The following is a 13,861-nucleotide window of genomic DNA, read 5'->3' as shown; positions in this document are numbered from 1 at the left end:
CATAAATATATGGTTTCTCTCTAGCCAAGTGCCAGGAATTTGAAGTTCTGTCTTAAATTCAACCAACAGCCCAATGTAGGTTTTTTATCTCGGAGTAGGGGCTTGGTGCCTGCAATTCACCATATTTTTTTCTAGGGATTCACTGAATCCAGGATTTGCTTCGGTATCCAGCCAGGTTTCAGTCTTTTTCATCAGGATTCGGTTTTGGCCGATCCATGTGTCCGAATGCTTAAAATCACAAGACTTTTCTTCAAAAAAACAAGGAAGAAAAATAATGTATCCATATGCTACAAGCACAGTTCTCTTTCACCCTTCCCTGCCCTGATTTGCATATGTAAATTAGGGTTCGCTTTAATATTCAGTTTGGTATTTGGCCAAACCTTTCACAAAGGATTCGGGAGAATCCAATAATAGTGGATTTGGCGCATCCCTAATTTTTTCTTCCACAATTCATGGAGTCATTTACAAATACAAGTACAATTTTGGATGCAAACAACCCCATTTTTTTTTACCCATAAAGCAGCATTTTCCACAATTGTGGTTGAGCTCCAATTGCATCCGCCACAATTGTGCTTGTGTTTTGAGGCAAATCAGGTGCATTAGAGTGGAGGCTGCATCACTGAATCAGAGTGGAGGCTGGAGCAAGAGCTCAAAACAATGTTTGCATCCAGTTCATTGGTTGACACAACCCAATGAAGGACCCAACCCCCTGTAAGAATCTGGAGCTACCAGCAGGTCCAGGGTGGGGGTAGTAGTCATGGTCAGATGGGGCCATCAGGAGATCAGGTAAACACTCTTCTGAAACCCTGCACTGCCCCTCCTGGCCCCAATTGAGGTTGCAACCAAAGAACAGGTACTGTATGCACTGGTAAGGGGACTGGAGGGGGGTTGCAGCTAGGATAGGGGGCCCAGGGAGGGGGTTGGAGGAAGCCCCGGAGGTCCTCAGACCCTCTAGTCCGACACTGGTAGTAGCTTCAGGGTCCTCAAGTGTCAACAGGCACAGATTTGTACCACTCAATAAAAGAGGCAGGATAGACACATTGGCAAACATGTGGAGGTGCAAGGGCAAGTTTGAACTCAAGTAACTTGAAGAAATGCATCTATTTTGGAGCACATTATAGGTTGGGTGCATTCATAAACAACTCCTGATGTAATTTCTAGCACAAGCAAGTCTGCTGCACCCCGCAACTACCACCACAGTCTCTTTTATCCATTAAAAACATTAATACATGTTAATTATTAAATGTATAAGTTGACTATGATTCCAATCTTTATTTACATGCATTGAAAACCTTATACTGTTTTTGAACCTTATAATAATATAAAAAAAAACCTTCAATTAATTGCACTGGATGAAACATGCAGCATCACAGGAGTTAAAACGCCATTAGGCCAAGTGTACAGAAACATTGTTATCAGTCAGATTTTTGGCAAAATCTGCTTGTTACACAAATGACAGCCAAAAAAATTGACCAGAGGTGAAACATGATGCATCTTTGATTTGATTCAACAAAATGGCTCAACCCTCTGTTCCCAGCTGTCCCTGCTGTGATGCTGAATATTTATGGTGCAGTGAAAAGTATTATGTGTTATTGTTTTTATCATTTTAAGTGACAAAACAGTGGAAAACAGGCAGATAAAAATGTTGTAGAAAAGTGTTTCCAGAGGTAAAATGAAGAACCCATTTAGTAAGTGAAAAGCAGTATCTCTGCTATGGGCCCACTATGTCCCATTGTTGCACTGGAAACATTGATGGGATTTGACTGGGTGCTGTGAAAGGACAATATAGGAACCCATGGGATTCTTGAGTGGGATAAACTGGCACTTTGTAAAATATTTAACTTAGAGTTTAATTATAAGAAGGTCATTTCCTTAAAAGGAAAATGGAAAGAAATGGAAATTAGTAGGTTATTGGTGGGCCTTTTCTATGGTTTTGAACTGACTGATGATTTTTAAATGAATTTAGAATACATAAAATATTAGGGGTCATTTAAGACTTGGAATACAGGGTACAATGCAAAAAAACAGGCGAAGTCTGCTATTTTTTTGTATGTTGCTCTATACCTTCCACACTACATAACTACATGAATATGAATACAGTGCTGACTGCACTTGGAAGTGCTGTATCCATGACTGGCAGATGGGAGCAACCACAGGTAGGCATACCCCCTCCCACGCCTGCATCTTCCTTGAAGTGGAGTGCTTGCTCCTGGTTATTGACCCGGGCTGTATCCTTGACTACGCTTTGCTTTTACTCCTGTCACACGTTCAGGTTCCTTTGCCTGCCCAGAACTCTCACCTTGGTTCTCTCACTTGGTCCTGGTGGCATCCGAGTAGTGAAGGGCTCCTCCTGACGTGAAAGGCAGCTGTTATAGGCAGAAGAGTGAGCCGTGGCCGGAACCTTGGTGTCTGTTCTGAGTTTTGGGATTCCGAATGTGTGCAAGTAAAGGAATGGCAGAGGACACAGGCCACAACAAGTTATTGTCACTTGCCCTATGGACTTGCACCCACCATTGCTGCATTCTACATCTCAATCTAGATTTCTTCCTTGGCAAAAGGTGCAGGGTGCAGTCAGACTACTGTATGTAAAGAAGTGCTCTCTGCATAAGCATTAAGGGATGCTGCTCTCTTGTGGCCCTTGGCTTTTAAATAATGTTCAAGTTAGTGATAGGGATGGGGACACTGTATAGTATTCCAACTCCCACTTACTAAATATGCAGAAAATTTTTTCTTTAAAGGGATACTGTCATGGGAAAAAAAAGTTTTTTCAAAATGAATCAGTTAATAGTGCTACTCCAGCAGAATTCTGCACTGAAATCCATTTCTCAAAAGAGCAAAGAGATTTTTTTATATTCAATTTTGAAATCTGACATGGGGCTAGACTTTTTGTCAATTTCCCAGCTGCCCCTGGTCATATGACTTGTGCCTGCACTTTAGGAGAGAAATGCTTTCTGGCAGGCTGCTGCTTTTCCTTCTCAATGTAACTGAATGTGTCTCAGTGGGACCTGGATTTTTACTATTGAGTGTTGTTCTTAGATCTACCAGGCAGTTGTTATCTTGTGTTAGGGAGCTGTTATCTGGTTACCTTCCCATTGTTCTTTTATTTGGCTGCTGGGGGGGAAAGGGAGGGGTGATATCACTCTAACTTGCAGTACAGCAGTAAAGAGGGATTGAAGTTTATCAGAGCACAAGTTACATGACTTGGGGCAGCTGGGAAATTGACAAAATGTCTAGCCCCATGTCAGATTTCAAAATTGAATATAAAAAAATCTGTTTGCTCTTTTGAGAAATGGATTTCAGTGCAGAATTCTGCTGGAGCAGCACTATTAATGGATTCATTTTGGAAATTTTTTTTTTCCCATGACAGTATCCCTTTAAACAAAAACAAAATGCTATATAATTGTATTGCCAGTCTAAAACAGCGTAGATATATTAAACTACTATTTTGAATATATTTTCAATTTAAACAGAGGAATTCCTTAAATATGAGGGAGTAAACTCAACCATTTACCCTTCCGTGTTTCTCTTTAAATCACTTTCCTACTACAGAATACAATATTGTCATGCAATAAAAAAAGCCTTTGCCAACTTACATACTTGTTAAGACTTGAAAAACTCTACATGGCCAATGAATTATAGAACACTCTAGAAATCTTGTAAACACACTGACCTTTCCATTTAGTAATGAATTCATCTGCCAGTAAAGCCCAATCCAATGAAATATCCTAAGTGCAACTTAATTCTTTACAAGCAAATAAATTAGAAAAAAAAACGACAGTGGAAAACCTTAACTAGAGTTCTTTAACTGTAACAAAATGTATTGTTGTATCTGTGTGTGTAATACTAGCATTTAGGGGCCAATTTATTCATGATCAGTAATGGTTACATAAAAGAGAGTTACTGCTCTATAAAACAGCACCCATTATTTACATCAAACAGTTGATTTTCCACATTAGAATGATTAGTTCCAGCACTGAAAATATCTTTTTACAATGTGATTTTTATCAGATTAACTATCCAGATGGGTGTTAATGCTTAGTGCTGCTACTGTGCTGCACCGAGCACTAATACCCTACTGAAAATAAATGTCTGTAAGCAGTCAAAACACATTCAGGCAAATGAACACAATACTTTGCTTTGTTAAATGCATGACTTCATTAATAATATCCTGTCTATCTGGAAAACAGTTACAGAAGTAGCATAAGAGCAAACGGCAATTCTATCCCGCCAAAGAGCGGGTCCGGGGGGGCTACACCGCTAATGCCGAGAGCACTCTTTGCACTTCAAGACGAAGGTTTAATAACTCTCTCAAAGTTACCAAGAGCGACTTTTTTTGCCACCCCTTGTACATTGCAGATCCCGGTAAGAGGGAAAAGAACTGCTGGATTCCTTCTGAACCTTCTGGATTCTTCAGTTTAGTCTTTAACAAATCGGCCCTTTAATCTGACCTACATTTATAGGAAAGTTAAAAGGTGGCAGGCTGCCATACATTAAAAACATACAATTAAAAACCTATGTTGATATCCCTTACATTGTCTAGTATTTTTAGAATATAAGTGATAGGCAAAGAAGTACAGGTCTTTTGCTCACCAACCTCTTTGAATTCCAGGCTTGGAGGCAAGTTTTAGTTGCATAAAAACAGATTTATGTCCAAACAGAGCCTCCTGTAGGCTGCCAGTCCACATAGGGACTACCAAATAACCTTATTTAGCACCCACTGGAACTATTGTCATGCCTGTGTTGCTCCCCAACTCTTTTTACATTTGAATGTGGCCTATGGGTAAAAAGGGTTGTGGACCCCTGGTCTAGAAGAATCATAGCTCCCTGAACTTGGTTAAGTTGGGTGTCATTCTGTGTCTGCCATGAGTTTAAGGGAACATATACCCTACCATAGACCATAATGTAAAATTGTGCAGCATTTGCAGTTTACATGCATTATTTTTTTTATCAGATTGTTTGATATTAGCCATTTTACACCCATGATTGTGTAACCTGAGCACCCCCTATTGTTCAGCTTGGAGTGAAGGTCAAACAGATCAACAAAACTTGTTTAATTAAATCATAATCTCTGGATTATGGGAAGGTGGTCAACTATTTAATATGCTAGGCTAGGAGTATATTCCAGGCATAATATCATTCCTAGGCATCTATGGGGCAGATTAATATTTGCTTATTCTTTCTTTACAAAGGCTCATAATAGAATTACAGTCATAATTAGAAGGCATCCCATCAGTGGCATAATGGTTGGTGCCTGGGCCCCCCTACAAACAAGTTTTCAAGGCTCCTATACAGTATGTTTGCATGCTTGCGTTCCATACTATTAAAGTAATGCTTCCCTATACAGTTCACAGGCAGATGTGAAGCTTCCCTGGAACTTTTTTTCTTTCAGTACTGGCAATTATGCAATGCAGGTTCTTTCAGAATAAGAAAACAGCAGGGTATTTAACATTCAGTGTGATTTTATAACACTTGCCATGAAATTGTACAGAAAATCCAAGGTATCACAGATTAAATAGCGATAGCACAATTAGACTTGCACTGATGATGGGGTTCATACATGATAACGATTCATATTTTTTAGTTAAGTGACACTACAGCCTAAAAATAGATGGTGCACTATTTATGAATGATTTGCTAGTAGGTATACCAAACATTGGTGATGGATGATCAGGAGCCTTTAGTCTCACTTCATTTGATCTGTGCTACACAGTAGAAAAATAGCTCTTTGCAGCCCCAGGTGCAAGATGTACCCTCTACCAGGGTGGAAATCAGATCCGGACTGAGAATTAAAATAGACCCTGCCATTTCAGGTACACAGAGGCCCAATCAGCCCACATAGAGGCCCAAACAGCCCTCACCACTAAATACTGATTATGGGACCTTATAGCAGCCCCTCTGGCATTTGCCAGAACTAGGGTTGCCACCCGGCTGGTATTTTACCGGCCTAGCCGGTAAAACACCTGCCAATGCCGGGGCCGGTATTACAAATTTACCGGCAATGTAGCTGCCGGTAAATTTGTAATACCCTTAAAAAGACCCCTTGGCCCACCCCCCATCCCCTGTAAACGTAGCTTGTCCTTCGGTTTTTGTCCTGGCCCCGTCCCTTTGCGGCACAACTCCGCCCCTTTGACGTCACACCACGCCCCTTTTGTACCCGCCCGCCACCAGCCAGAAAAAAAAATTTGCAAAAGGTTGCAGCCCTAGCCAGAACCCACAGATTGCCAGTCCGGGCCTGGTGGAAATCAATAAAACAACAGCAGCCCTCTGGTAATGTTTGAAAAAAGTAAAAAATCTTGTAATCAAGTGCCATTTGCCACGTTTCGGGCTTTACCCCAGTCCTTTGTCAAGCCTATAATTAAGTATAAATACATGCACGTGTTAAATACCCACAGGGAGAGAAGGGTCCCAAACATTTGTCTCCATTACCCATAATGCTCTGTGAACCCTTTAGTGTTCAAAATATTTCAAAAAGTTCAAAATGTTTCAAATGAGGGAATGTAATAAAAGTAGCAAAGAGCAAAACAATATACATAAATTGCACAATTCGCAATGTTATACTCTTCCTTAGGGTCAGGGCACTCAGGCAGATTCAGGGAGATTAGTCGCCTGGCGACAAATCTCCTCTTCTTCGGGGCGACTAATCTCCCCAAACTGCCTCCCCTGCCTTCCCGTCGGCTAAAATGTAAATGGCACTCGGATCGGTTTGTTTTTCCGAGGTCGCCCAAAGTTTCCTCGTAAGGCAACTTCAGGTGACTTCAGAAAACTAATCGACCCGCGTGCCATCCCACTGGCGATTTAGATTTTAGCCTACGGGGAGGCAGTTCGGGGAGATTAGTCGCCCCGAAGAAGAGGAGATTTGTCGCCGAACGACTAATCTCCCTGAATCTGCCTGTGTGCCCTGACCCAAAAACTGTTATTGGGTTGTGAATTGTAATTGTGCATTGTAAATTCTAATTGCGCATTACCCACTTTTAAGAAGAGCTTGAAGGTGTCGTAATCTTTTGGAGCAAACATTCCAACTTTTTCAGTAAGAAGTTTTATTACATTCACTGCGCACTGCCGCAAACTATGAAATTCACAAACCTTCTGTCGGAAGTGGTCGCTAAACCGTTTCTGGGTTCGCAAAAGAAATATTACATTTGCACAAAGTCAAATTTGTTCGCACAAAAGTATAGCTTTTCGTATTGGGAATATTTTCTTTCTGTTACCGACTTTTATTACATTCCCCCAAAAGTGTTTTATTAGAACAACACCCAATGTCCTTAAAAGAGAATCATAACAAATACTAAAATTTATTCCAAAAGAAAATTCACTGCATTTCTCTTGAAGCAGCGTACTAATGATTTATAGTAAATATGAAATGTGTTGTGAAAATACACCTGCCTGGCAAGTTCAGGGAAAACTTTGGTGAAGTTTAGTCAAGGAGAAAATGAAGACTTTAGTAAATATGCCCCTTAGTCTTGTGCCTTTGCAACTTTTAGTGCTCTGGTGTTTCTGTCTGGGTCTGCCTGCAATCTGCTTCTTGTGCCAGACATAAATGCTTCCCATAGTCGTGTATAAGGGCTCAGAAAATCTAAAAATGAATACACAATTTATAGATTCTTTCAAACCTACCATCCTGCATGAAAATATATTTGTCAGCCACAGTAGTATTTTTATAAAACTAACTTTCCCCCGTTTGTATTCTCTATGAGTGCTGAAAGCCATGAAGGACATTTGACTCCTGTTTATCAGCTCTTCAGTATTAGAACCAGTGTTATCTGCATAAACAGCCCAGATGTTATCTGCCATGTAAAATGTTCTCTAAATAGGAGCCTCCTCTGTACAATTTATCTACAATTAACAGTAGCTGCTCAAAGAATCAAACCATTTTATCAAGTGCCGAGCATTTAATGCAAATAAAGCCCTTTTCGTTGCCGCTGGTCCTTTAGCCTTGATTACATGTAAGATGTGAAATTGACCAAATTCAGATAAGCATTCTAGAGGAATCTGTTTAGACGCACAGACAACATTGTTTTGCATTAGCAAAATGACATCCCTGATATTAAAAAGGCCTATATTTCTACATTTACAGCCTATTTCAGACGTCAATAAACCTATTAAGCCGATGCAGTATGATATAGATATTTACCTTGAGCTTTAGTACCACCGAAGAACACTTTTTCCTCATAAGATCTGGTGTTAATACACAATTGCACATCTAAATCAAGAACCGGCTCTTGCATATCAATAAACTTGTCCCTGGGGAGTCATTTATGTATAGACAGCCACAAGCCTACTTCCATTACATTTTGCCTTAGGCTCTACTACAGCTACAGACATTGGAGAATGTCAACTTGCTGCAGCTATAAGTATTGATGACTGGGTAATTGTCTTCCAATTGGGCAGTATTAGGGCAGAAACACACACTCAGATTCGGAGAGATTAGTCGCGCGGCAAAAAATCTCCTCTTCTTCTTCGGGGTGACTAATCTCCACGAACTTCTTTCCCCTGCCTTCCCGCTGGCTATAATTCCTCATGAGGCAACTGCGGGTGATTTCGGAAAACGAAGCGCTCCCAGTGCCATCCCTCCAGCGATTTACATTCTAGCCGGCGGGAGGCAGTTCGGGGAGATTAGTTGCCCCGAAGAAGAGGAGATTTGTTGCCGGGCGACTAATCTCACCAAATCTTATCGTGTGTCTCTGCCCTTAGCCTATGTGACTATTGTAGCATGATTAGGCTCCATCCCATCAGATAATAGTCACGCCTCTCCTATTCATATTCCAGTCTCTAATTCAAATCTATGCCTGGTTGCTAGGCTGATTTTTACCCCAGCAACCAGACTGCTGAAACTGCAAACTGGAGAGCTGCTGAATAAAAAGCTGAATAACTCAAAAGCCACAAATAAAAAAAATGAAGAACAATTGTAAGTTGTCTCAGAATATCACTCTCTAAATCAATATCAAAACTCAATATCAAATATCAAACTCAAAAGTGAACAACATCTTTAATTCTATTGGTATATCCCATGTCACATCTTTTAAAAAAGGCCCTGATTTGTGGAAACGGCACCAAGGCCCCGGCCTAGGGCGGCAGGATTTTAGGGGGGCGATATGCTGCCCAACCACACCCACATTGGTTCATAAACACTGGGGATACTCTGGAGATACAATAATGTTTTAAATTTCCCGTGCACCAATGGGAATTTTCCAGATGATGAAAATTTGCCCGAATAAAGGGGAGGGGACAGGGGCGACAAACGGCAGTGGGTCTAGGGGCGCCCACTGTGTAATTCCGGCCCTGTGAGGAAAGGCCATTTTTTAAAGAGTAATCTGTCCAATTAACCAATAAAGCCACTTTAATTCAACTTCTTTCAAGTTCTATAAATGGCACATGGAACAACATCTTTTTCTATACCTACACAGCCTAATTGTACAATACCCATCCAATCTGTGGATGCCCAATGGGCGATTCAGTTTGATAACTTGATATTTAGCCTGGCTATGGCCTTAAGGCTGTTGAGCAATAAAACTCTATAAATCTATATACCGTATATACTCGAGTATAAGCCGAGTTTTTCAGCCCCCAAAATATGCTGAAAAACTCTACCTCGGCTTATACTGGGGTCAAGTGCAAAAACGGTCGCGGCCTCTAAGAATAGTCGCCGTCATCTAAGAATAGTTGCCGGCTTCCAAGAATAGTCGCCGGCGTCCAAGAATAGTCTCCAAGAATATTCACCAGCGTCCAAGAATGGTCGCCGGCATCCAAAAACGAGACGCCGGCACCTCCAATGGGAGCAGAAACCCTCAATTTTTTGATTGAAACTTACCAGAAGCTGCTGCATTTCTCACCCTAGGCTTATACTTGAGTCAATAAGCTTTCCCAGTTTTTGGAGGTAAAATTAGGTACCTCGGCTTATACTCGGGACGGCTTATACTTGAGTATATACGGTACGTTTCAGCATCATATACAAGCAGCTCCCACACCGCAATTCCAGGGCTCAGTAATCCCAATCATAAATGAACATGCCCCTGGTTTTCCAAGGGATAAATTATGAAGATTTAGAATGTTTCCCTTTAACTGGTGCCATCTATTTATTTTAATACGGTTTATTTAAAAATGAAAAATGATGTACAAATATGTAATTCGATAAACAGACCTTCTGGTGCTGAACATTCTGAGAGATGGTTCCTCTTACATCCACAGCTTGTGTTCTCCTGTCTTCCTGTAAAATGACACAAAGACATTACATAAAAACCTGCCTGCAGGAAATATATAATGATCATGTTAGTAAGATGTATCTAATATGACAGGTGAATAGCTGAAATGGGGTTTATTGTGTTTTACCCATTTATTAAAGTTAATCATAGTTTTGGGGGAAAATAACAATTAAGGGAATGCACAATTCTTCCTATTATAATTTATTTCTACCATCCCCTTTCCTCACTATTATTAAGAATACAAATCTCTAACAGTATACAAGATTGTTTTCACACCCATATATTATATTTCACCCCTTGCTGAGTTTCATCACTATAACACCACTCCGTAGTGACCATCAACCAAAGCTGGAAGATTTAGTTCAATGATATCTCACATATACTTCTATTGAAGAACGCAGATGTATTTTTCATGTAAATGTTTTTATTGAGTTTTAAAACCAAAACAAGTAGGAATTTAACAAAAATGCAAAGTTGGCGGATGTATTTTTCTAGAACATGGTGCATAAAAATCTCATTTCCTGATCTGGGCTGGTATAAAACACTATTGAAAATTTAGATATTCCCCAGAGGTAAAGTATGGGGTGATAGGCCCTGGAAGTAAAGGCAGCTGAGAGCATTGGACTGGATTTTGATGCGTTGGCAGAAGGACCTGTTTCACCCCTGGATAATTTATATTTATGACTCGTGCCCTATAAATAAAGTATTAGCCTCAGTAGATGCAGGGCGTCCTACTGGCCCAAATAATCTGTAAACTCATTAAAGTAGTAGCTATAGGCTTTGCAGCATAATGTAGGTCAGTTCATTATCTGACATTGACTGGATATATAGTGAATAAAGTACCCCCTCTTGTAAAATATAAGGATATTATTAGTTACCGAGGAGTTTCATGACCATATAAAAACACGAGGCCGAAGGCCGAGTGTTTTTATACAGGTCATGGAACTCCGAGGTAACTTCTAATATCCTCATATTTTACAACTGGGGGTACTTTATTTATTATAATACACAAATTTTAGTGAGTCATGTGACAGAAATTACATCACTACTCACCGTTTATAACTGATGACATCACTACTCACCGTTTATAAGGATATAATTTACAGGATATTCATGGCTTTTGTGTATTATAAGGTGTTATGCAATAAAAGGTGAAAAGTTTGCTCCAGATCTAGTCACCTATGGCAATCAGTAGGTAGCGTAACATCGCAATGGTTGCATTGTAGTAACTAGAGTGCGCCGGGTCCTCCTGCAGAAAAATATTCAAAGGGGCCTAGCGCACTCCGATCCACATCCTCCCGCCCACTTCCCATCCCGCCTCCACCCCTCCCCAACTTGCACCCCCTTCCTCGCCAGTAAAAGGGCGGCTGACGGGGTTATTAGCTATAGAGGAAGCAGACCCCAAAGTCCGTGACCCCCTGCGACTGTGGGGTCTTCTTCTTCTATAGTTATGCCACTGAATGGTTGCTATGGATCACTGCACCTGAACAAACATTGGGGCAAATTTACTAAAGGGCGAAGTGACTAATGCGGATGAAAATTCGCCAGAGTGACATCATTTCAGTACTTCGCAGATTTACTAATGATCACTGGCGTAACTTCGCTAGCGAAGGAGATAGAACTCTAGCGGTACTTCGCTCCCTAACACCTGAAGAATTGGCCTGGCGAATGGACGTAACTACGCAAATTCACTAAGATGCAGATTTTACTGAACGTTACCAGACTTGCCTTCGCCTCCTCAGACCAGGCGAAGTGCAATAGCGTAGATGGGACTTCCTAAAAAAATAGTTGAAAATTTTTCTAAGACCCAAAAAACGCTGGCAACTTTTAATTTTTCAGGGTGATAGGCTGAAAAATAGCGTAAATTTTTTTTGGGGTAACCGGCTTCCCCCCTACATTTCCTAACATATGGCACATAAACTATACACTGGGCTCATGTGTAGGGCAATATAACAACTTTATTCTATTAAGGTTTCCCAGGCTTGTGTAGTGTAATGTATCTGTTGCAACATATACGTCCATTGTACTTTAACTTCCCACCGTATGAAAATTAGCCAACGCTAGCGCAACTTCGCTTCACTTGGCGCAGTAGCGATAGCGCAACTTCGCCAGCGTTTGGAGCACTGGATGCAATTTTAGTGAATTGGTGCTGTCCTGGCGAATCTACACATGGCGAAGCCGTCAGTGACACATTTTCGGAGGTTAGTGAATTTGCCCTATTATGCTTTTTATAACATAATGCAGATCCTGTTTAGTAACCTGCCCACACATAGCTGAGATCAATCATGTTGGCTTGTTTGCTCGGCCCTTGAAAGATCCAAAGCCATGTCAAAATACACAATAAATATTCCCATATAAATAAATATAATAAATAATATACACATATATTTATATATAACAGGACCTGTTATACAGAAGGCACGGGACCTGGTGTTTTCCACCCAAGAGATGTTTCTGTAATTTCAGTTCATTTCCATAACTTAAGTCAACTAAAAAATCATAGAATTGTGTTGCCTCCAATAAGGATTAATTATATCTTACTTGGGATCAAGTACAAGGTAATGTTTTATTATTACAGAGAAAAAGGACATCATGTTAACATTTTGAAAAATTTTAATTATTTGAATATAAGGGAGTCTACGGGAAATGGCTGATTTGAAGCTTTCTGGATAACAGGTTTCCAGATAACGGATCCCATACCTGTATAAATATATACACACACACAGGGATGTTCAACCAGATCTGTTGCTAAGCCTCCTGCATTGTCTTCCTCTGCCCCTGACTATGTCTAAATCCCATCTCTATTTTGAACACAACCAATGCATGGAATGAACTCAGAATGTAATGGGCTTTAATTCTACATAGTAACCCACAGGAGGAAAATAAACACAGAAAGAAGAGTTGTTATGTAAGCCTCTTTGCTGGGCTAATGTCAGAAAGGAGACTTAAGAGTTCAATTCTGTCTAAGATGGATCTGAGCAAATCCCTGTCATCCAGGGCATATTATTATTGCTAAGAAATATAGCAATACACTTTTCTAACTTAAAAGGCACATTCACTTGCAGATTTTCCAGCAAATTAGCTGTGCGCTCACCAAGAGGAGCTCTTTTGTATCATAATAAATGCACTCGTTGCTCCTCGCACACATTATACACACACGTGAGCGCTCATGTCATACTCTATACACACATACACATTTCATTTCATATACACCCACGCGCACACTATAGGAACGCAGACACACAAGCATTTAGGTACTTCCATCTTTTATTCATGTAAACATAGTATTTTTTCTTAAACCGTTCCCAGCAACTTAATGCATTATAAATACGTTTGAGTCTACAACTCCTAGTGCTAATGCTCTGGATCCAATTTTTTTGGTGCCTTATGGATTTTTAATTTCTTTGAAAAGAATAGATTCTACTTAAGTGAGCAATTATCTTCCTTTTAGTTGCCTTAAATATGTAACAGCATGTATATGCCTTCTGTCTGTTTATGCAGACCTTTTTCACATTGCATTAAAACATTGCCGTAATAGCTGCCATCTTTTACACAGACATTAGCATGAAATCCGAATGCAGAATGCCCCCTTTTGAGGATTCCTCTGATCTGGAAATTTGCCCTAATTGAGGGAATTCAGAACCTATGGGTCTGGACTTGAA

General features: G+C 40.3%; 1 protein-coding gene across 3 annotated transcripts in view; it reads right to left on the bottom strand.

Annotated features, from left to right (window-relative positions):
• Positions 1–13,861, bottom strand: part of oxr1.L (oxidation resistance 1 L homeolog) — a 308,951-nt gene that overhangs the window by 237,162 nt on the left and 57,928 nt on the right. For all 3 annotated transcript variants that reach the window (XM_041565208.1, XM_041565209.1, XM_041565210.1), the window contains exon 2: positions 10,139–10,204. In XM_041565208.1, coding sequence (XP_041421142.1) covers positions 10,139–10,155 — 17 coding nt within the window. In that variant the 5' untranslated portion in view covers positions 10,156–10,204. The remainder of the gene's footprint in view (positions 1–10,138; positions 10,205–13,861) is intronic.

The sequence above is a fragment of the Xenopus laevis genome, chromosome 6L, assembly GCF_017654675.1.
Source record: "Xenopus laevis strain J_2021 chromosome 6L, Xenopus_laevis_v10.1, whole genome shotgun sequence".
In the NCBI taxonomy this organism is placed as follows: domain Eukaryota; kingdom Metazoa; phylum Chordata; class Amphibia; order Anura; family Pipidae; genus Xenopus; species Xenopus laevis.
This window is presented reverse-complemented; position numbering and strand designations above follow the sequence as displayed.